Raw genomic sequence first — 24,366 nt, 5'->3', positions numbered from 1 at the left:
CGTGCTGACAAAGCAAAACATTGGGAAGGGGCACCTGGGTGGAGAGCAGAAGGGTAAGGGAACCCAGGAGGACTGCTCTGCCACGTGGCTCGAGGTCTCAGGTTTTACGGTGATGGGGTTAGTTTCCCGGTGGCCTCTGACCAATCATTCTGACTCAGGCGCCTCCCTGGTGGTTCGTGCATCACTTAGCCAAGGTGGATTCCAGCGTGAGGGCTTCTGAGAGGTTGGCAGGGTATATCATTTCCTCCCTCCTCCACTGGCTTCCCAGGTGGCACTAGTGGTAAAGAACCTGCCTGCTAATGCAGGAGGCATAAGCAACTCGGATTCAGTCCCTGGGTTGGGAATCCCTGGAGGAGGGCACGGCAACTCCCTGTAGCATTCTTGCCTGGAGAATCCCATGGACAGAGGAGTCTGGCAGGCTACAGTCCATGGGGCTGCAAAGGGTCAGACATGACTGAAGTGACTTAGCACTCACCCTCCTCCTTGGGCTCCTCCTGAATTCTGGGCTAATTTTACAGGACACGCTGTGGGCGGGCGTATCCTCTCTCCTTTGGTCCCTTCCGAATTCTCCAGGTTAGTATTTGGAGGCAGTACCTCATTCCTTATCAGGACCTCCTATTGCGACACAGGTCATGCAAGTGGTTATCATCATACCTGACCAGGGTCAGTCACCAGTTCCCTAAAGATTACGTTCTTGCTTATATTTTTAATAATAGTTTGTGCAACCACACTGACCTCATGACCCACTTATGGGATGAGATATGCAGTTTGAGAACTGTCATGCAAGAGAAAGTCAAGTCATCCTAGAAAATCATCGTCCAGTTGAGAGCAAACTGACATGTGCTCCATGGAGTAAGAGTAGAGAAGCTGGCTGACCTTGATCCTGAGGACGCATCAAGGCATCCAGACCCCTCTGCCAGGCGGCCCCCGCCCTCACACAGCCCATCACAGGGGCTCCTTTCTAGCGTAGTCACGTCACACCGAACAGTGTCTCCATGATTGTTGCCTTGTGTGTGCCATTTATTTTCATTTTTCTGACTTGTCTGATGTACAGAGTGCAAGGGACTGTACGATAGCCCCTGAACAGCCAGTGTGTTAAACCTTGATCTTGAGAAAGAATGGTCTGGCCTAAGGAGATTGCGGGGTGCGAAGTGGAGCGGGGAAGAGGGGTTGCTGGCTTCCTCCTCAGCCATGTTGGGAGCCGAGGGGTATGGTGAGAAGAGTGTAAATATAAGAATAAAATAAATATTACAAATCCCTTGTAGGAATGAGGAGCAGAGGGGTCAGGGAAAGGCGAGGTGCTCATCTCTTATGGTGTGGCTGGGGACCAATAGGAAATACAAAAGATATCATTTCTGTTGCGTTAGGAATACAACATTTTCAAACACCTGGAGCATCCTTTCTTTGAAGGATTCTTTGTGGATTACCGAAATCCACATCCTCTTGTGATTTGGTGCCTGCCGTGGCCCAGTTTATAAGGAAAAAAAAAAAGAGCAAGTTCCTCTTTTACAGTCAAATTTTATGTTGTCCCTTTTTGTCCTTGAAATTATACTTACAGTTTCATTCCCCAAAGAATTCTGTCTAATGAATGATGTATCAGCAACCAAAATATGTACAGAAATTCAAATTTGAATCTGTTTAATTTCCTGTGTAAGGTTCTAAATGTTAAAATATTTTCTTCTGGTTTGAATTGCTTTTAAAATTATTGGTCCAAAAACTAAAATTATTAGTTCACAATTAATTAAAACATCTTATGTGTTCTACATTTTCTGGGTAATTATTAAACATTAAAAGTAAAATGAGAGGAAGGGCAATGAATCTCCAGATGAGCCAGAAAACGGCATCACCCCCAATAATCCCAAGTGTCCTTGGATGAATGTTAACTGTCATATGAGTGAGTCGGGTTTCAGCATCCATTCTGCCTTGGTTTCTAAGACTCAAACACTGAGAATCTTCCTTCACAAAGAAACAGCTAGGCAAGGAAGTTTTTTGTTCCGGCAGCATCAGTCAGCTCTGAGCTTCTTCCAGGATATGTGCCCAGAACCTTATTGTGGGGAGCTCCACCTTCAGAGTCGATGAAGATCTAGGCTGGGAGCCAGACTTGCAGAGGCTCGGGCACCCTCTGCTCACAGTCGCTTAGCATCCATTCCCACATTTCAGCTGCCCTTTCTTTGGATCCAGGAGGTGCCCCCCACCCAACTCCACCGCGGCAGCTGCATTTGGGGAAGATCTGGAAAGAAAGGGTTCTGCCTCTCTCAAGTGGGCGGGGTGATGGTGCCCAGGGAGGTGGCTTGAGAGACAAGCAGGAGTTAAGCTCTCAGCAGTTGACCTTTTCTTTACACCTCCTGGGACTTTGAGCCCTGGAAGCTCCTAGTGACCTTCCAGGAGCTTGGTCCCCAGTCTCAGAACCTCCCCTCTGGGGCACAGTTTCTCATTCCTGGCCCCTTGCCAGAATCTTCCGGGAGATTTAAAGGATGCCCTCAGGGTCACCCCAATAGGGATGACTTGGCGTTCCTCAGACCAGGCCGGGGGCCGGGTCTTCTTTAAAGCACCTCCCTGGTGATTTTGGCTGCTGTGTCCCCAGTTCTCTGACCTGGACACCGAGGTGTGGAGGGACGGGGGTGGCAGGGGGCCCTGAGCGCACGGCCTGACCCCTCTCTTCCCCCGCAGTGTACCACTGGGTGGAGATGCGGACCAAGATGCGCATCATGGGCTTCCGGGGCACGGTCATTAAGCCGCTGAACGAGGAGGCAGCCGCCGAGCTGGGCGCTGAGCTGCTGGGCGAGGCCACTATCTTCATCGTGGGCGGCAGCTGCCTGGTGCTGGAGTACTGGCGCCACCAGGCGCAGCAGCGGCGCAAGGAGGAGGAGCAGCGCGCCGCCTGGGAAGCGATGCGGGCCGAGGTGGGCCACCTGGCGCTGGCGCTCGAGGCCCTGCAGGCGCAGGTGCAGGCGGCGCCGTCGCCGGGCGCCCTGGAGGAGCTGCAGGCGGAGATGCGAGAGGTGCGCACCCAGCTGCGCGCCGGGGACCCGCCGTCCACCCCCGGGGCCGCGTCCACGTCCCAGGTAGTGTCCTCACCCAAGAAGTAGGAGCTTGCTGAAGCCTGAACTTGGGTGCGGCCTTGTGTGCCCTGATGTGGCCTTCTCCCTGCGTTACCCTTGCCTGTGCTGGCCCAGGGGAAACCACCAGGGTGTGGATGGATGGAACTTGGCTTAGGTCACCCTGCTGCTGACCCGTGACACTTTCCTACTGTGACCAGTGGCCGGCAGGTGAAGCGTTACAACGCGGCCTCTCCAGCCTCTGACTCAGGTGGTGCAGTCCAGTGCTCACCCCTCCCACCCGCTCCGAACCGCGCCGACCCCGGGCCCAGCCAGCAGGACAGCAGGCTCACTCCTCTGGCAGAAGACTTGGAACCGGACTTGAGCCAGATCAACCTGCCAGCCCCCTGTTTACGGTGATCAGTATTATATTTCCCTGGGACGCTCATCCTTGACATCAGAATGCCTCCTTCCGGTTGTCAGGTGGCGCCAGCCATTGTGAGGGGATGCAGGGTCGTTCAATGCACTTCTGCCTCCCTCACCTTCTAAGGCGGGCTCTCTGGGCACCACTCCTCTCTTTGAGGGGAAAACAGGGGATCTTGGCTTACAGTTGATCCGTCAAATATTATATCTTTCCCCTTAACCTGATCCATGGTCTCTTCCCCCAAGACACTCATATGGGATTTTCCAACAGAACCAACCGCCACCCCCTTCCTTTGGTCTAGGGCACAGCCCACTGGAATGGCTGTGCAGGTCTTCCAGCAGTGCCCTGCCACTCCCTCTTCTGGTGGAAAGTTGGGTCCTGCCAGTGGCTAGTCTGGCCTGTCTTTGCAGCCTCAGCCCTCTGGTTACCTGTCCTCAGAGTCCCAGGCCTTTCCTGTCTTCCCACCGTCTTCTTCAGTGGTGTCACTCAGGGGACTGCCCTGGGTTAGATGACCACATCCCCGTGTCCGTCAGATCTGTAGATCTCTGTGCTCTTGCCCTCCTCTCATCGGGCTCTGGTCCAGCAGCCCCCCTTCACGCAGCGTTACCCTCCTGCCTCCAATCCCCAAGTCCCACCTCCATCCCACTGGGCTTAGCTTAGCTGCCAGTTGGGTCTTACCTTTGTTATTAGTTTTCAGGACTGCCGTAACAAATTACCACAAACTCGGTAGCTTAAAGCAACAGGAGTTTAGGGACTTCCCTAGTGGTCCAGGGATGAAGGCTCTGTGCTTCTAGTGCAGGGGACGCAGGTTCAGTCCCTGGTTGGGGAACTAAGATCCCACATGCTGCAGGGTGGCCAAAACAAACCAAAAAACCCCACAACTACACGAGTTGTGGAGGTCAGAGATCTGAAACTAGGGTGTTCACAGATCTCCCTCCCTCCACAGGCTCTAGGGGAGGACGCTTTCTTGCCTCTTCAGCTTCTGCAGCCTCAGGCATCCCTTGGCTTGTTGGCCACATGTCCCCAGCCTCTGCCTCCATCTTCCCATGGCCTTCTCTTCCTCCCTGTCTCTTGTGAAGACTCCTGTCATTGGATTTAGGGCTCACCCTAAATCAAGGATGATTTCACGTCAAGATCCTTGACTTAATTACATCAAAGACTCTGCAAATAAGCTCCCATAACTTCCTGGGTGAGGCAGCCCAGGAGTCCTTTGCCAATCCCGTGGGACATTTGGGGAAGCATGAGGGTGAGAGGAACAGTCCAGGAACCATCCTTCACAACGTGGCTTCTCTTTCAAGACTCACCTCTGAAGCGGGAGGGGTCTGGGCCCCACCAGTCAGCATTCTGTCTTTCAGGCTGTTGCTGTTATTTAGTCCCTAAGTCGTATCCAACTCTTGCGACCCCATGGACTGTAGCCCACCAGGCTCCTCTGTCCATGGGCTTTTCCAGGCAAGAATACCGGAACGGGTTGCCATTTCCTTCTCCAGGGAATCCTCCTGACCCAGGGATCAAACCTGTGTCTCCTGCATTGGCAGGCGGATTCTTTACTACTGAGCCACCTGGGAAGCCCCTTTCAGGCTGTAGATGTTGCTTACTTAAAGGAGCCCTGGAGTGAGGAAGTCAGCTGAAGGATGTGTTTGAGAATCATGAGCTGATCTCCAAAACGGGTACAAGGCTTATTAAAATTAGGAGAGAAGCAAGAAGAAAGATGAGAGGGAGGTGGACTACTTGGGGAGGGGGCAGAGATCTCTACACAGTAGCAAAAGGAGGGGGTGTAATTCTCTATCAGAACAGCCCCCCATTACACTCAGGATCTTAGCATTTGCCGAATGAGGTGAGACCCATTCCATATGTTTCCCAGCAGCTGTAGGTGGAGTGGGAGGGGCCAGCTTTCTCTCCCTTTCTCCCTCACCTCCCTTCCCCAGGGGAGTGAAAACCATATGGACACAAGACCTTACCCAGATAGAAAACCAAGAAACTGGGGTTCTGAGGCGGCATCTTAATTCCTTCTAGAAGAGCCTCCACTGATATAGAGGGAGCTGAGGAGGTGGGCCCAGGTAGGGATACTTTTAAAATTGGAAGTGGCTTGAGTAGGTTAAATGATGAAGGCAAGAGACAAAGCTGCCGCAGGATGATGGAGTGGTTGATGGAGCCAGGTGAGCCAGCTCAGTACCTGTTTCCATGGTTACCTCTGGTGGGGGTGGGTCCACTCTGGCGCTGATACGTCTCTGGATCAGGGTTTCTGGAGGCCAGGGACTTTAACTGCCCCCCACATCACGTCAGTGTCAATGACATCAATGTCAGTGACCTCTCGTCAGTTAGATGCGGTCATTATCAGAGTGGTGGTGGTGGTGGTTTAGTTGCTAAGTCATGTCCGACTCTTGCAACTCCATGGGCTGTAGCCTGCTAGGCTCCTCTCTTCATGGGATTCTCTAGGCAAGAATACTGGAGTGGGTTGGCATTTCCTTCTCCAGGAGATCTTCCTGACCCAGGATTCGAATCCGGGTCTCGTGCATTGCAGGCAGATTCTTTACCAACTGAGCTACAAGGGAAGCCTCTGGTGGAGTTAATTACTGAATTCCAGTTAGGCGCGGGACACTGTTCTAAGTGCTTCATATAGTTGGCATAACATTATTTGCTTTGTTTCCTTGATGAGGAAACTGAGGCACAGAGAGGGAAAGTCACCTACCCAGGGTCACACGGGAGGGGAAGAAGCAGACGTGGGATGAGAAGACGGGCAGTCTGGGTTGGAGCTCCTACCCCCTGTGCCACCCTGACCCTGACATAGTGCTGCTCTCGCATCTCGGACTCAGAACTCAGCCCTGACGCATTCTTACGTGCAGCGAGACTTCGTGGGATGTAGCCGCTTCACCCGCTGTGTGCGGGTGGGGTCAGCGCATGTGAGGGGAAAGAATCCCCCCCAAAACGCACAAGACCAGAGGATGGCTCATCGCTCTGGTTTCCTGCTAGCTAAAATTTTGTATCTATTTGTGACTTGGGAAAAGGGGTTAGAATAAATTTGTAATGCAAATTGGCTGTCTTCAAGTTGGTGTATTTTTTTCCCCACATTTAAAAATCCCTATTAACATTAGAAAAACTGTCCTTCGTTTATTCTTTCATTCAAAGAACTGTCACCAAGGGAACTGCCTGGTGGTCCAGTGGTTCAGACTGTGCGCATCCACTGCACGGGGCAGGAGCCTGATCCTGGGTGTTGCCGCGCCTGACCAACCCACCAACAAACTGTCACCAAGGTGCCCACCACGTTCCTCACCGTGCTCTGTGCAGAGCTGGTGACCCAGCTGTGAAGGAGACAGCCCCAACCCTACCCGCGGGGGGCTTACAGTCCAGTGTTATCTGCCCTGTGGTTATTTGGGAAGGAGGGACTCCTCCTGAGGAGGGACTCCTGTAAGCCATCAGAAGCAAATTCAACAGTGGCTCACAAAAGCCTCATCCGGTGTCCTGAGGACTCTGCCTCTGTCATCTCCTGGCAGGCCCTGTTGGCCCCCATGTTGTTATCCCCGTTGGGCAGGCCCTTGCCTGGGGAGAGCCACCCCAGGAGAAAATGGACTTCCTAAAGCCCCCACCTGACCCACTGGCCCATTGCTGAGCTGGCCGCTGTGATGCTGTGGGGCCAGGCTGGGGTCCCCCAGCCCCCGTAGGCAGAAGGAGAGGAGAAGCATGTCCAGAGGAGGGTGGAGAGGGCGCCGTCGACCCGCTTACTGGACAAATGTTTACTGCGCTCCTGGCCCCATTCTGTCTAGCAGCTGGGAGTCAACCTGGAACTATTCGAGGCTGCTGTTGCCACGGAGCCACCAGCTAGTGCAGGGACAGTAAAGGAAAAAAACTAGGATCTTCCCTGGTGGCTCATTGGTAAAGAGTCCACCTTCCAACGCAGGGGATGTGGGTTCCATCCCTGGGGGTCGGGTGGGGACTGAGATCCCACGTGTCTTGGGGCAGTTAAGCCCTCGAGCCACGACTCCTGAGCCCATGTGCCACAGCTAGAGAGCCGTGCACCGCAACGAAGGCCCAGCGCAGCCAAAAACAGGAAGGAGGAAAGAAGAAAAACTAATCCGGGCCTGGGTGATGAGGGCTGAGAAGAAAGAGTTCAGGAGTAATGGAGATGGGGAAGTAGATCAGCTGGCCAGGGAGGCGATGCCAGGAGCCCTGTTGGCAGCCTCCAGAGTGAGAAAGGGCTAGCAGGCCCTGCAACGGTGTGGGGTCTGCCTCTTCCTGGACCTGCAAGAGGCTCTGCTATGAGAACAGGGCTGGGGTCAGCAGACTAAGGGCCTGGTGCTGCCTGTCTTTGGGAATAAAGATTTATTGGAATCCAGCCACACTCATTTGTTTATGTCTTTTTATGGCTGCTTTTGCACGGCAATGACAGAGTTGAGTCATTTGTGAAAAATACCATTTTGCTTTCAAAGATGCAAATATTTACTATTTGGCCCTTTACATAAAAAGAGTTTACTGACCCCTGGAACAGAGTAAGCAAGGGACGAAGGATGGGCAAAGGGCTCAAGAGGACAAAGGCTGGCCCCCTTGCCTCAGTTGGCACAACTCTGAAGGGGCCAACCAGCTCCCACATGCCCATTAGGTCAGCTCTTATGCCCCCCTGCCTGGTCCTGCTTCCGTTACTCCTACAGTCCCCACCTACGGGAGCTACTTCCTAGAGACGCTGCAATAACCCTGCCGTTCTCAGATTGCAGAGTCTCCATCTCAATCTACAAGGTGAAATAACACCTATATTTTATATAATCCACCATATATATGTATAATAATTCACAACTCACCCTCCATGTTGGATATACATTGTATAATTCCTGTATTATGTGACATAGTATATAATGGAATATAAAACCATTTTATGTAATATGTCATATAACATATATGTTGTGTGTGTTGTGTGTGTGTAAATTTATCATTGCAATGAACATTTCAGTAATTTACCCTTAATATGTGCCGTGTAGTCTGATATCTCCTGTTTCATTGTGTTGCATTTAGAAAAACTACAGATAAATATGTATCATATACCTAATATGTATCATAAACATAAAATCCATCGTATCATAAAACATATGTATGTTACAATCATGTGTTATATAAGGTGGAGTGCTGAAGAACGCTTTTGAACTGTGGTGCTGGAGAAGACTCCTGAGAGTCCCTTGGACAGCAAGGAGATCAAACCAGTCAATCTTAAGGGAAATTAACCTTGAATATTCATTGAAAGGACTGACGCTTAAGCTGAAACTCCAGTATTTGGTCATCTGATGGGAACAGCCGACTCATTGGAAGAGTGCCTGATGCTGGGAAAGATTGAGGGCAGAAAGAGAAGAGGGTGTCAAAGGATGAGATGGCTGGATGGCATCTCCGAAGCAATGGACGTGAAGCTTGAGCAAACTTTGAGAGATGGTGATGGACAGGGAGGCCTGGCATGCTGCAGTCCATGGAGTCGCAAAGAGTTGGACGTGACTGGGTGATGGAATGACAATGTTAATGCCATACATATCTTGTTAGAACAAAATTTCGCCAAACAATAATTGCCCTTACTGGTGTGTGATGAACCGTGTTACTTTCTATTCATTTTTTTTTTTTTTTAAGGAAAGCATACACATAGGTATGAATTACACTAACCTCCGTAAAGCAGGCTGCCTTGGGCCATGGTGAAAACTTTGCCTTTTACTGTGGGGTGAGCAGGAGCCAAGGGAGGGCTCTGAGTGGAGGAGGATGTGAGCTGGCTTAGTTTTAACAGGAGCCCTGTACACACTATGAGCGCGGGGCAAAACTGGAAGCTGCCAGCCCAGTGAAGAGGCTACTGGGAATGTCCAGGGAGTGGAGACAGTGGGGGTAGGGAGAAGTGGGATTCTGAGCAGATGAATATTTCAAAGGTAGAGCAGACAGAATGTGCTCAGGGATGGGAGATGGTGAGTCACTGATGGCTTCAAGGTTTTTGCTCTGTGTACCGAGAAGGGACACGTTGTTGCCGAGGGTCTGAGGCTGCAGGAGAACCAGTGTGAGTAGATATGGATAGCCTTCCCCTTCCCCTTCCCCACGGTCGTCTCAGATCTGGGTGCCCTCTGGCAGGCTTCGGTTATTTTGAATTGTAGCGGGTGGGGGCTGGTCCTGGGTTCTCTCCTCACACTGTGTAACTGACATTGTTTATCTCCAGCATGCCTCCATCAGGGGACCCTCCTGGGGTCCATTTGGGACACCCTGGAGGAAGGAGGCAACTGGAGGTGGTGGGCTTGGACTTGGGACCCTAGTCTTAGGGCTCTCCTCACCCCTGGAACAGCAGTGCTCAGGCCAGGCCCCTCAGAAGCGCCTCCACCAAGTCAGGGCTCATATGGACCTGGTTTGGGGGGTACATGAGCTCAGTGGGCTCTGTCTCTCTCAGGGGTCACATCCCTGTACCTCGATGTTTATATTTGGAAATTGCACAGTGTTGTCCTAAAGTTCGGCCACTTCAGAGAGACCAAAGTTCCCTCCCTAAAAGGATTCTTGTTTCCGGTGGTGGTGGGGGGAACACGTTGGCAAGAACCCTTTTGGGAGTGGTCTGGCCGTGACACGTCTACTAAAGATCTCCCTTCGTGGGCACGGGCGCTGTCCCCCTCTTCCCTCTTGTGACAGTCAGGAATCTGCCCATGCCTCTGTGGCCAGCATGAGCGTTTCCTCAGGAAGATGCCCAGAGCTGAAAGAAGCAAATACCCTTAAAGACATTTACGCTGGGCTGTGTGCTCAGTCACTCAGGCGTGTCTGACTCTTTGCAACCCCATGGAATGTAGCCTGCCAGGCTCCCTTCTGCATGGAATTGTCCAGGCAAGAATACTGGAGTGGGTTGCCATGCCCTCCTCCAAGGGATTTTCCCAACCCAGGGATCGAACCCAGGTCTCCCGCGTTGCTGCTGGATTCTTAACCAACAGAGCCACCAGGGAAGCCAAAGACATTTATAGTTAATATAAAAATGCCTCGTAGGGACTTACCTGGTGGCCCAGTAGTTAGCACTCTGCGCTTCCACTGCAGGGGACGTGGGTTCGATCCCTGTTTGGGAAACTTAAGATCCTGCCTGCTGCATGGCATGGCCGAAAAAAGAATGCCCCCTAAAGTCTCAGTGAAGTGTCGGAGGAACTGTCGACACTTGCAGGGATCAAACTAAAAAAAATTTTCAACCCACACAAGTGCGCGGGGGGATTTCATTGTTCTTTTAATTTGTACTGTCTTGTTTTAACCCATAGGATGAACATCTTTTCCACCGCTTATTGGACATTTATACTGCTTTTGAAAGATGCCTGTTATCATTGTCTGTGAATTAATGTTCATTTCTGGTGTGTTTTGTCCTGCTGAACTTTTTTCGTTTTAAAGTAACCAAATCTATGAGTCTTTTTCCTTTCAGGCACTAGTTTTGTTTGTTTGTTTCTGTGTTTATTTGAGAAGGGCTTCCCTACCCTAAGAATTTATATCTTCAACGTCTCCCTTCTTCTCATATTTGTGTTAATGTTGCCTTTGTGCTTGTTGTTCACTGAACTTGTGTTGCGTTAACGTTTTGGTTTCTGATGAGTGTAAGGTTGGGTGCGGTCTGTGAGCCTCAGCTTCCAGATGTATGAGGGCTGGTGTCTCGGAGAGCGTGGAATGGCACACCTTTCCCTCCTCATCTGATCCTGGACAGCAGCGTCCGCTACGTTCCCAGACACAAGTACCTCCTTCTTGGTCCTGTCCTGTCGACCGTTTGTCCGTCCTGCACCAACACCAGGTCTTCTGAATGCCAAGAGCTTGAAAATATTTTTTGGTCTCTTCAAGGCAAACTGGTAGCCTCGTCCTTGTTTGCAGACTTATCTGAGTACCTCTGTTCCTTGATATACATTTTCCAGAATTAATAGACTTTATTTTTTGAGAGACTTTAGGCTTACAGAAGGGCTTCCCAGGTGGCTCAGTGGTAAAGAATCCGCTTGCCAATTCAGGAAACAAGGGTTCGATCCTTGGGTTGGGAAGATCCCCTGGAGGAAGGCATGGCAACCCACTCTAGTATTCTTGCCTGGAGAATCCCATGGACAGAGGAGCCTGATGGGCTATAGCTCATGGAGGTCACAGAAGAGTCAGACATGACCTGGTGACTAAACAACAAGAAGGCTTACAGGAAAATTGAGCAGAAAGTACAGAAAGGGCTTCACTGGTGGCGCAGTGGTTAAGAATCTGGGTTGTAACTCAGGATGCGGGGGTCAAGGATCTGACTTGGCTGATGGTGATAAGCCCCACACCACAACTAGAGAGAAGCCTGCCCGCCATAGTGAAGAGCCCACGTGATGCAACTGAGACCCTTCACAGCCAAATACATAAATACAAGGTATTTTTAAAAATATGGAGAATTCCCACGTATCCTCTCCCCCCATGCGCACGTATAATTGCCCCTATTAACATCTTGTTTTAGTATATTTGTTACAATTGAGGGGTCAATATTGATATATTACCAAAGTCCATGGTTTACATTAGGGTTCACTCTTGGTATTATATATTCTATGGGTTCAGACAAATTTATAATGACGTCCACTGTTATAAAATGCAGAATGGTTTCACTGCCCTAAAATTCCCCCCTGTGCTCCACTTATCCATTGGTCCCTCTCCTACCCTGACCCCCTGCAGCACTGATCTTTTTACTGTCTCCACAGTCTTGTGTGATATGAGACCTCTGTCACCCACCAACACTCCTGCATTTGCTGAGTCAGTGAATCCATCAGTTTCACAACGTACCTGGGCTAACCCCAGCCAACCTGTAGCCTCCAGGCCCTCCCACCCTACAGTGGACAAGTGGTGGCCCCCAAAGAGCCTCGGACCCAGTCCCTGCATTCCACGAATGTGATCTCATCCCATTAAAATGTTTGCAGACGTGACCAAATTAAAGATACTGTGAGAAAGAGATTTTACAGTGTGCTTATAAGAGACAGTCAGAGGGAGGTTGCACACTCAGAGAAGAAGGAAATGTGAAGATGGAGGCAGAGACTGAGGGACGCAGGCCCCAGCCAAGGAATGAAGCAGTCAGCAGAAGCCGGAAGAGGCAGGGAATCGATTCTCCCCTTTGGCTAGCCGCACAGCAGTGTTCTGGGCTTTCCAGGTGACTCTGGTAAAGAACCTGCCTGCCAATGCGGGTTTGATCCCTAGGTTGAGAAGATCCCCTGGAGAAGGAAGTGGCAACCCACCTCAGTATTCTTGCCTGGGAAATCCCATGGACAGAGGAGCCTGGCGGGCTACAGTCCATGGGGTCTCAAAAGAGTCGGACATGACTTAGTGACTAAGTGACTGAACAACATTAAATCTGAAAGACATCTGAAAACGCTCCTTCACCTAGCTGAATTTTCTCGTGTACATGTCACAAAATATTTATCATATAAGCTCTTTCTCCTTAAATTCAGCATCTCTCTAACACAGAATAAAAATTCGACTGCGGGGAATTTCCTGGCTGTCCAGTGGTTAGGACTCTACGCTTCCACTGCAGGGTGCATGGGTTCAATTTCCGGTCGGGGAACTAAGATTTCGGAAGCTGTCTGGCAGGGCCAATAAGTAAATAAATAAATAAAAAGGTTCTTATTGAAGCAATTAAAAAATGACTACTATAATTTTCATTAGGGTTGACAAGGCACATGAAAGCCCTTCCGTATTTATCAAGGGTTATACCAAAGAAGGTTTCTGATTGGGTCTTCCATGAACAATTGTCACGGTCTTTGAGCTGAAAATGAAGTGAAGTGAAGTTGCTCAGTCGTGTCCAACTCTTTGTGACCCTATGGACTGTAGCCCACCAGGCTCCTCAGTCCTTGGATTCTCCAGGCAAGAATACTGGAGTGGGTTGCCATTTCCTTCTCCAAGGGATCTTCCCAACCCAGGGATCGAACCCTGGTCTCCCGCATTGTAGGCAGACGCTTTACCGTCTGAGCTACCAGGGAAGCCTAGGGAGCTGAAAATATTTAAGTTGATATATTTAACATGAACTTTAAAAAAAAAAACAGTCGGGATTTTACTGTTTATTAACACTGGGCTATTTTATAGTTAACATCTGGAGAGCTGATCTCAAAGCATGGTGTGGCGGTAGTGGCGTGAACATTGTTCTGTGAGGCAAGAGAGACACATTCTGACCCTAGCCCTTTCCCTGTGTGGCCCAGAGAAGGTTATTCTCAGAACCCCAGTTTCCTCATTTATTTTAATGGAGATGCAGACTCGAAGAACAGGTGATAGATGACCAGGACATTGAACAAGCGGGCCTCAGGGCATGATGAACACAAACAAAAAGAGGACAGATTCTCCCCTCAGGCTCTGAGAGTGAGTGGAGCCCACTCACAGCTTGGTTTTGGAGCCGGTGATGCCGACTCTGCACTTCTGTCCCTCAGAACTGTGAGAGAGTAAGTCTCTGGGTGGTGGTTGCTTTGCTTCGTTTTCTTCTGTTGTTCTAAGCCATCCTGTTCATAGTAATGTGTTACGGGAGCCGCAGGAAGTTAATCCACTCCCACAGTCTGTCTGATGGCTCATCCCGAGTAACCCTGGCCTCTCAATTAAAGACAGGACAAGCCTACTTCATTTTGCTGGGGGTGTGGAGGGCCTGGATTTTCCAGAGACTTCTCGTGGCTTTCCTCTGTGTTGCTGGAGAGAAGGTAATTCCTCAACTGGACACGGGTATTTTCATAGCATGTTTAGTAGTCTATGGTGAAAGAGTAGTCATGTCACATTTTATTGAGCAGTTAATTTTTTCCAGATTTTCAAAACTCTGTTTCTAACCTTGGGCCATTTTTTTCCCATTACATGTTTCCCTTTTCTTTCTTTTTTTTTCGGCTGCGCTAAGTTTTCACTGTGAAATGTGAGCTTTCTCTAGTCGTAGCCCAAGGGCTTAGTGACTCCACGGCCTGTGGAATCTTCCCCGACCAGGGATCGATCCCGTGTCCCCTGCATTGCAAGGCAGATTCTCAACCACTAGACCACCAGGGAAGTTCCTCTGATTGTGTTTTTTTTTTTCTTTTTTAATTTAATGTTTTTTAATTGGAGGATAATTGCTTTACAATGTTGTATTGGTTTCTGCTATACAGCATAATGAATCAGCTGTAAGTATACATATATCCGCTCCCTCTTGAGCCTCCCTCCCATCCCACCCACCATCCCATCCCCCTAGGTCATCACAGGGTACCAGGCTGAGCTCCTTGTGTTATTATTGTGGTTTTAATTTGTCTTTCTCTGACGGTATATGATGTTGAGCATCTTTATATGTGTTTATTGGCCATGCTCATCATCTTCTTTGGCAAAGATAATAATTGCATCTGTTAATACCATTATTTGATAGTAATTAGATCTGTTCAAGTCATCAGCCAGTCATATTAGTTTCCTGTGGTTGTTGTAACAAATTACCGCAAACTTGGTGGCTTGAAAGAATACACGTTTAGACCTAACAAAACAGAAAGAGACTCAGACTTAAAAAACACACTTATGGTTGTTCAGGGACAGTTAGGGACTTTGGGGTGGTCATGTACACACGGCTATATTCAAAATGGATAACCAACAAGGACCTGTTGTATGGCACACGGAATTCTGCTCAAAGTTGTGTGCCGGCCTGGATGGGCAAGGGGCTTGGGGGAGAATGGATACACGTATGTGTATGGCTGACTCCGTTTTCTGTCCACCTGAAACTACCACATTATTCATCGGCTCTACCCTAACACAAAGAGTTCAAAACAGAAGTACACATTCATTCTCTTAACAATTCCCGAGGCCAGAAAGCAGATCAGTATCACTGGGCTGGAATGTTGGCAGGACTATGCTCCCTCCAAAGGCTTGAGGAGAGAGCAGGTTCCCATTCCTCGCCTCTCCCAGCTCCTGGTGGCTCTAGGCTTTCCTTGCCTCATAGCAGCGTCAATCCACTGTCTCCCTCCTTCTTCACATAGCCCCCTCCGCTGTATGTCTGTGTTTTCTTCAACTCTTCCCTCTCATATAAGGACACTTGTCACTGGATATAGGGCTCACCTGGGTAAGCTAAGATGACACCGCCTCAAAATTCTTAACCTTAATCACATCTGCAAAGATCCTTTTGCCAAATAAGGCAACAGTCACATGTTCTAGGGACTTGGGTGTGTTCGTCCCTTCCTCCTATTCCAGTGATCAAATCTCCCCCTGCCTCCCTCACACAGGGACCCTTTGGGTTGCGTTTAGGGCCCACTTGGATAATCTTGGATCATTCCCCATCTCAAATCCTTAACTCCATCACATCTGCAAAGTCCTTTTTGCCACATAAAGTAAGATTTACGAGATCCGGGGATCGGGACCCACTATTTAATATACCACATCCCCCCTTTTTAGGCTGTTCTGTTATGATTTCTAAGTGCTCTACACAGAATTTGCATACTGCCCCTTCATTTGAGATGGGGACATTAAAAAAAAATAATTCATGTGTTTGTTTACGGCTGTGCTGGACCTTCGTTGCCGCCAGGACCTTTTCTCTAGTTGCGTGGAGCCGGGCTCCCTAACTGCAGCGTGTGGCTTCTCATTGCGGTGGCTTCTCTTGTCGCGGAGCTCAGGCTTTAGGTGTGTGGGCTTCGGGGTTCTAGAGCACAGGCGCAGTGGTTGTGCACGGGGTTAGTTACTCCCAGATGTATGGGATCTTCTGAACCAGGGATCGAACCCGTGTCTCCTGCATTGTCAGGCAGATTCTTTACCACTGAGCCACCAGGGAAGCCCGAGATGGGGGTACTTTTTGGCAAACCTCTTGTTAGAGCCTTGGAGTGAGAAGGCTGACATGAGGCTGTGGTCTGTGCTTCAGCTGTTTATCGGACCTTTCAATTCTGTGAGAAATGCCTGCGTTGGAAAATTGCCTGGCGGTCCAGTACTTAGAACCCCGTACTCTCACTGCCGAGGGCCTCAGTTCAACCGGTCAAGATCCCATAAGCCACATGGGCACAGCTCCCCGCTCCCCACCCCCAAAAGAATGTTTGCTTTGCTCATCCTTGGTGCTTGTTTGTGAGGTCTTCTGTCCTTTTACAAAAGTTTTTCAACTTTAATAAACAGGTTTTCCCATCTTTTCCTTTATGGCTCTTACTTTTCCTCCCTTGTCCGGGAAGAGCGTCTTTGCCCCAGGTTAGAAGCATCCCCACCCTAAGGGTGCAGAATGGTAATAACCTTCGTTTTACAGAGAAGGAGACTAAGACACAGAAGAGCATAATCTCTTCCAGTTCACATTTCTTAGGTTCCAGGCACCGCGAGAAGGATTTTACAAGAGTTATACTGAATCCCTGAATCTCCGTGTCATGGGTCCTCCAAACCACCCTCAGACCTGATGATTTATCTGCTAAGGACTCTGAACAGCCGACCCAGCCTTGCATTGAAAGGATACAGATTCTTATCAACAAAGGGAAAACATAAATGGGGTGAAGTCCAGGTGCAAAGAGAACAGCTTGTGCAGAGGCCCAGAGATGAGAGTGAGAAGGGATGACTCCACGGCTTAGTCATGGAGCTTAGCGGGCAGGGCGAGAGGCGGGAGACCAGATCACACAAGGCTTGGGGCCACGGAAAGGAGGGTATGGCTTTTAGTGACTTGCGAGCTGAGGGCACTGGGTGGTCTGGAGTTGAAGGTGTCAGTACAGAAAGGAATTTCACTCCAATCACGTTATTTCCCGATCATATTTAGGAGACAACAGAGTTCATTATAGAAACAGCAGTGAAAACTGAAAAACAATGAAATGAAAGAAACCATCTGTAATCCCACCACCCAGAGATGATCATTGTTGACTTTTAGCTGGATTTCATGACCCTAAATGCACACACGTGCGTGTGTGTGTACAGAAAACAGTTACGCATTGTGTATATATTGGTGCGTGCTAAGTCTCCTCAGTCGTGTCCGGCTCTGTGTGACCCTAGGGACTGTAGCCCACCAGGCTCCTCTGTCCCTGGATTCTCCAGGCAGGAATCCTGGAGTGGTTGCCATGCCTTCCTCCAGCGGATCTTCCCCACCCAGGGATCGAACCCCTGTCTCTCAGGTCTGCTGCATTGGCAGGCAGGTTCTTTACCACGCGCGCCACCTGGGAAGCCCCATGTATATTGGTAGATATGCACATATGTATTAATATGAAGTGGGACTCATTCTATAAAACGCTCCAAGGAGTCTTGGAGGAGCAGGCGTCAGGTCCCCTTGGCCAGGTGAGGGTGGATGGACCTGTGAGCCTCTGTTAGGCACTAGCAGCAGTGTGGGAGGGAAGGATGATCTAGTAAAGAGCACAGCTTGCGCAAGTATCTGGTGGCTGCAGGGAGTGGTGGGAGTGGCTGGAGCAGGGTGGGGGCAAGATGAGCTTGGGCTGGCAGATTTGTGCAGGACCTCAGGGGCCCCGGAGAGCTCCTGGGAACTGCGAGTGTTTCCTGCACGTTTGTTTGTTGGTTTTGTTTATTCAAGCCCGTGCAGGACCGAAGTGTGGGCTGGTATGGTGAGGGATCCGGCAGGGGGCTAAGGTCCCGGGGACCGGACACTGTCCGGAGATGTCAGACGGGCACCAGGAGGACTTCCCAGGTGCTCCAGTGGTTAAGAACCCAGTTGCCAGTGCAGGGGACACAGGTTTGATGCCTAGTCCGGGCACTAAGATCTCACATGCTTCGGAGCAACTATGTACTTGCACCACAACTACTGAGCCCACGTGCCTAGAGCCCACGTCCTGAAACGAGAAGCCACCGCAGTGAGAGGCTTGCGCACGGCAGCTGGAGAAAGACTGCTGCAGCAGTGAAGACCCGGCCCTAAGAAAGAAACAAGTGCTCGCATGCTAAGTCTCTTCAGTCGTGTCCGACTCTGCAGTCCCATGGGCTGTAGCCCTCCAGGCTGCCCATGGGATTCTCCAGGCAAGAATACTGGACTAGGTTGCCATTTCCTTCTCCAAAATAAATAAAGAAATATTTGTAAATGTCTTTAAAAAAAAGATGGCGGGGGGGAGCAACAGAAGCAGGACCCAGATGGGTAGACTTAAGAGCTTGCAGCCCAGCCACAGAGGGGACTGGGGAGACAGGCCCCACCTCCACCTTCTCCTGTCCCTGCCTTTTTAAAATTTTTTATTTTAAAGCTTTTTTGATGTGGACCATTTTTAAGTTTTGTTACAATATTGCTTGTATTTTATGTTTTGATTTTTCGGCCCAAGGCACGTGAGTCCATCTTAGCTCCCTGGCCAGGGATTCAACCCACCCGCCCCCTCCGCACTGGAAGGCAAAGGTCCCTATCCCCTCCTCTCTTGAGGGCTCTGCCCAAAGTCAGTGTCCACCAGAAGCAGAGGAGAGGCACTGAGCTTGCAGGAGCAGAGAAGGGAAACCAAAAGTGGGGAGAGGGTGTCTGGGCGCGAAGGGAAGTATGGTGGCCCCATCATTCCCCAACTTTCCAGGTGAGCAGAGACCAAGACCACTGATACCAACGGCTCATCTGAGCTGTGCACTCAGGGGCGGACCCGCACCCATCACGGGTTTGCTGTATATTTGAGCCCAGCCTCTGTGCCATCAGTTACCTGGTGTGATCTTGCAGAGTGAGCCTTAAGGTCCTGGGCGTGGTGAGTCACACTTAAAGCATGGAGTTGGTTCCAAGGTTTTTGCCTTCCTCCCCAAGTGTGACTCAGAAGGCAGGTGGACAGGCTGCCCTGCAACACAGAATACTACCCGTGACTGCGGGTTAGTGCCCGATTCCCAGGGGACCTCCTCTCCCAGGGCCTGTGGGGCTCATGTCCCTGGGAGAAGTTCACTTGGATCCATAGAGGTTCCAATCCCAAGAAGGGAGATTGCTCTTGTTGTTCCTATTCTGTAACACCTGTTCATGAAATGTAATCAGCCAGAAGGAGAAGAACGCCCTGCATTTCTAGCCAGTTTGCTTTTCATCAAAGCCAGATCAGAATGTGTGCCCATCAGTATCAGGCTTGTTCTGTGAAGGACATGTTTGCTTGAGAATGCACACAGATCTAATCATCAGTCTTTGCTTTATTGTGTAAACACCCAGGTCACTACCAGCCCAGTTCAGAAACAGGGCCGCCTGTGACCTTGGAAGTGTCTGTGGGACCCTTGAGGCAGCAGGCCCCACTGCAGTGTAGTGGCCCTTGGGTGATTTCCACCTGGTGGCGACCTCCAAAAACCAGGAGCCCCCACCCCTGCCTATGTTTGGAGTCGGCCATGCTTGTGAGACACCCAGGGGACTTCCCATCACACATGCACACACACACACACACACACACACACACACACACACACACACACGGGGATCTGGGACCTGGGACGGAGAGGGGCTCAGAGGAGGGCAGAACACAAGAGGGACTGCCCCTGATGTCACTTCCAACGACTTTGAAAGGTGCCGCCCCCGACTCTGTTTGGAAGAGAAGTTCATGCCCTTACCCTGATGACAGGTAGACTGGGCCCAGAGAGGGTAGAACACTTGTCTGAGGTCACACAGCAGGGAGCTGGAACACAACTAACTTCTTGGCACAGACCCCTTGTCTGGTAGCAGACAACCCCTTGGAGGAGGGCAGAGCTCCCAGGAAGGAAGGAGAGAGAAAAGGGTCTCTGACTCCCAGAGCAGACAGAGAGGCTACCAGCGGGGTCAGGACCTACCTAGAGCTTTCTGGGTGTACATCCTGCAGTCTTCAGCCTCTGACTTTTCCGGGTCCATGGGGATGACCAGGAACTTCCCCCAGGTTTGGCAGCACCTCTGCGTGGGGCGGTGGAAAGGGTAGAAGCCTCTGCAGCAGCTCCACTTCTGGTCCTTGGGGTCTAGCGCCAGGCTGCCGCAGAGCCGCCAGCGCTCCTTTCTCAAGACCAGCACCTCGCCTGCGGGCCAGACTCAGCTCAGTGGCAGGGCCTGGGCGCAGGGGCCCTGCCCTCACATCCATTCATTTCTGGGGGTGGGGGATGTTTTTTGTGTTTTTTTTTTGGCTTGCTCTCGAGATGTTGCCAGTGAAAGCACAGAGTCCTAACTACTGGACCACCAAGGAGTTCCCTCTTCCCTTGTGTTTTTTTCTTGAATACCTTTATTAAGATAGAATCCAATGGACTTCACTGGTGGTCCAGTTGCTAGGACTCCGAGGTCCCGGTGTAGGGGACCCAGGTTTGATCCCTGGTCAGGGGACTACTGGGGCTTCTCCAGTGGCTCAGCAGTAAAAGAACCTGCCTGCAATGCAGGAGACGTGGAGACGCAGGTTCGATCCCTGGATCGGGAGGATCCCCTGGAGAAGGAAATGGCAACCCTCTGCAACAATCTGGCCCGGAAAATCCCAAGGACAGAGGAGCCTGGCAGGGTACAGTCCATGGGGTCACAAAGAGTCAGACACGACTAAGCGACTAAACAACAACAGGGAACTAGATCCCACATGCCACAACTAGCCCATTCTGCACGCTGCAGCAGCAGATCCCATGTGCCACAGCTAGGACCCGGCACAGCCAAATACATTCAGTTCAGTCAGTTCAGTTCAGTAGCTCAGTTGTGTCCTACTCTTTGCGACCCCATGAATCGTACATTAGTAAGTACTGAAAAAGAGAGACACTGACAACAGCAACAACAAAGAGATAGAATTCAGGGACTTCTCTGGTGGTTCAGTGGCTGAGACTCCAAGCTCCAAGTGCAGGGAGCCGGGGTTCGATCCCTGATCAGGGAACTAAATCCCACAGGCTGCAACTGAGTTTAAGTGGCCATAACTAAAAAGGATCCCACATACTCGAACTAAAAAATCCCCCATGCACAACGTTTGACAATGAATATCCATCCCACTTACAGCAACTAAGAACCGGCAGAGCCAAATAGATAAATAAATAAATAAATTTTTTAAAGGTAGAATTCACATATCGTACAATTCATCCATTTCAAGCACACATGGTTTTTAGTATATTTTCAGAGTTGTGCAGTCACTACCACAATTGATTTTAGAAGACGTTCAGTCACCCTAAAGGAAACCCCGTGTCCATCAGCAGCCGCTCCTCTTCCGGCTACTTCCCCACACGCCCCAGCCTCGGGCAACCACCACCAGTCTACTTGCTGTCTATCCTGAACACTGCCCCATTTTTCATTTCCACCAGCAGTATATGAGTGCTGCTTTCCCCACATCCTTGCCAGTCCATGATGTCTGAGTCTCTGATTATAGCCATTCCTTTGTGGGTGGGAAGTGGCATCTCCTTGTGGTTTTGATCTGTGTTTCCCTGCATCCATTTATCCCTTATCCAGCACTGAGGTCCAATGTCCAGGTCACCTCTGTCCCCAGAGCACATGTGCCCCCTTTCCTCTCGCTACCTCCTCATCTGCCTTCCTCCTGGCCCAGGGGCGTGGCTTCCGTGCTGAGTTCTCTGGCCTTCAGTGGGCAGAGTTACAGCCACTCACCTTGGGTGCCTCGTCCCAGCAAAAGAAGTGCATACAGCCAGTGGTCATTAAAAAAAAGTACTGATCAGCCTCTCTCAGTTTCCAGAAAGAGAATGGGACAGTGAGGAGGACTTCCCTGGCAGTCCAGTGACTTAAGACTCCATGCTCACAGTGCAGGGGGCCTGGGTGGGTTTGATCCCTGGTCAGGGAGCTAGATCCCATGTGCAGTGACTAAGACCCAGCGCAAATGAAAAACCAAGTTTTTCTTTTTATAAGTAGAGGAAAGAGGACTTGCCGGGTTAAGATTTAAGCCCTTATTTTTCCTCTCACCTCAAGCAATTAACTTCACCCCTCTGAGCCACACTTTCCCCATCCCTAAAATGGGATTGTCTGCTTCGTGGGGGTGTCACCAGAGTGAAAGTGGCTGTCGGGCAGTGATGATAGAGAAGCTTCCTCAGCTGAGTTCCTTGTAGAAAGGGACTTTTGACCATGACTCATCTGGGCTTCCGAGGTAGGACATTGGTAAAGAACCTGCCCGCCAGTGTAAGAAGAGAGAAGAGTTCCATCCCTGGGTTGGGAAGATGCCCTGGAGGAGGGCATGGCAACCCGCTCCAGTATTCTTGCCTGGAGAATCCCATGGACAGAGGAGCCTGGTGGGCTACAGTCCAGGGGGTTGCAAAGAATAGGACACGACTGAGCACAGCACGGTTATAATTACTTGACTCAGCTGACCCCTCCCCATCTCCCTCCAAGCCCCATTTCTCCTCCCTCCTGGGAAGACCCCCTGCCCCCCAGCACAGGGGACTGGCAGAGGGGATCCTCCCAGAGGCAACCCCAGAACCCAAGGGTGGAAAGTGGGTCATAATTTCGTGCTCAGGCTGGCATTTCAGCTGAGCAGGAGCACCGAGGTGGAAGCTGGGCCCCTCCCCACTGCCCGGCCACCCCAGAGGAGCTGGGCTTCCCTGCCACCACAGCACCCCTGCTCACCTTTGGAGGCTTGGGGCCAGCCTTGCAGGCATGGGAACAGCAGGAGGAAGAGAGCTGCAGGAGAGAGAGACGTGAGGGCCGGGGTCAGCCGGGGAGCTGGGCTGGAGGAGGAGGGTGGGGAGAGGCTGTACCTGAGAAGATGAGCAGTCGGGACCCTCTGCCAGCTCTGGCCCTGGGCCCCGGCCTGCCTCTGACTCCTGCCGGCTGCCACATGTCACGGAGGCCAGCAGAACCCGGGGAAGAGTCAGTCACCAGTGATGACAATGTATCAAGTAAATTCCTTTAGTGTTAATAATAAAGAATATATGCAGATATATGCATATATCTGCAGTTTTCGAAACTCCTAACAGCATTTCAGAATCATCCATAAATTCCTAAAGGATGGGTGTGTGTTTGTTATGCTCATGAGATGACTCAAACCAGGCTAGGCCGGTCACCAGAAAGACCTATGAATAAGCTATAGATAGAAGATTTACCCAAGTAAGATGGTAGGTGTTGCAAGAGGACATCAGCGGGCAGACACACTGAAACCATGCTCACAGAAAACTAGTCAATCTAATCACACTAGGACCACAGCCTTGTCTAACTCAATGAAACTAAGCCATGCCCGCGGGGCAACCCAAGACAGACGGGTCATGGTGGAGAGGTCTGACAGAATGTGGTCCACTGGAGAAGGGAATGACAAACCACTTCTGTATTCTTGCCTTGAGAACCCCATGAACAGTATGAAAAGGCAAAATGATAGGATACTGAAAGAGGAACGCCCCAGGTCAGTAGGTGCCCAATATGCTACTGGAGATCAGTGGAGAAATAACTCCAGAAAGAATAAAGGGATAGAACCAAAGCAAAAACAATACCCAGCTGTGGATGTGACTGGTGATAGAAGCAAGGTCCAATGCTGTAAAGAGCAATGTTGCATAGTAACCTGGAATGTCAGGTCCATGAATCAAGGCAAATTGGAAGTGGTCAAACAAGAGATGGCAAGAGTGAATGTCGACATTCTAGGAATCAGCGAACTAAAATGGACTGGAATGGGTGAATTTAACTCAGATGACCATTATATCTACTACTGCAGGCAAGGCAAGAATCCCTCAGAAGAAATGGAGTAGCCATCATGGTCAACAAAAGAGTCCAAAATGCAGTACTTGGATGCAATCTCAAAAACGACAGAATGATCTCTGTTCATTTCAAAGGCAAACCATTCAATATCACGGTAATCCAAGTCTATGCCCCAACCAGTCACACTGAAGAAGCTCAAGTTGAACGGTTCTATGAAGACCTACAAGACCTTTTAGAACTAACACCTAAAAAAGATGTCCTTTTCATTATAGGGAACTGGAATGCAAAAGTAGAAAGTCAAGAAACACCTGGAGTAACAGGCAAATTTGGCCTTGGAATGCGGAATGAAGCAGGGCAAAGACTAGTAGAGTTTTGCCAAGAAAATGCACTGGTCATAGCAAACACCCTCTTCCAACAACACAAGAGAAGACTCTACACATGGACATCAGCAGATGCTCAACACTGAAATTAGATTGATTATATTCTTTACAGCCAAAGATGGAGAAGCTCTATACAGTCAACAAAAATGAGACCAGGAGCTGACTGTG

The 24,366-nt window shown here is 50.3% G+C and overlaps 1 protein-coding gene across 2 annotated transcripts in view; it reads left to right on the top strand.

Moving 5' to 3' along the window:
- The window catches only part of OPA3 (outer mitochondrial membrane lipid metabolism regulator OPA3), a 67,769-nt gene that overhangs the window by 29,820 nt on the left and 13,583 nt on the right, over positions 1-24,366 (top strand). The window contains exon 2 of one of the 2 annotated variants that reach the window (XM_012190552.4): positions 2,671-6,493. The exons of the other annotated variant lie outside the window; for it this stretch is intronic. Within the exon in view, the coding sequence (XP_012045942.2) occupies positions 2,671-3,089 (419 nt within the window). The 3' untranslated portion in view covers positions 3,090-6,493. Of the gene's footprint in view, positions 1-2,670; positions 6,494-24,366 lie in introns of those variants that run through there. 2 annotated transcript variants of the gene reach the window in all.

Source organism: Ovis aries, chromosome 14 (assembly GCF_016772045.2).
Source record: "Ovis aries strain OAR_USU_Benz2616 breed Rambouillet chromosome 14, ARS-UI_Ramb_v3.0, whole genome shotgun sequence".
NCBI lineage: Eukaryota > Metazoa > Chordata > Mammalia > Artiodactyla > Bovidae > Ovis > Ovis aries.
Note: the sequence above shows the minus strand (reverse complement) of the source record. Positions and strands in the feature narration are given on the sequence as shown.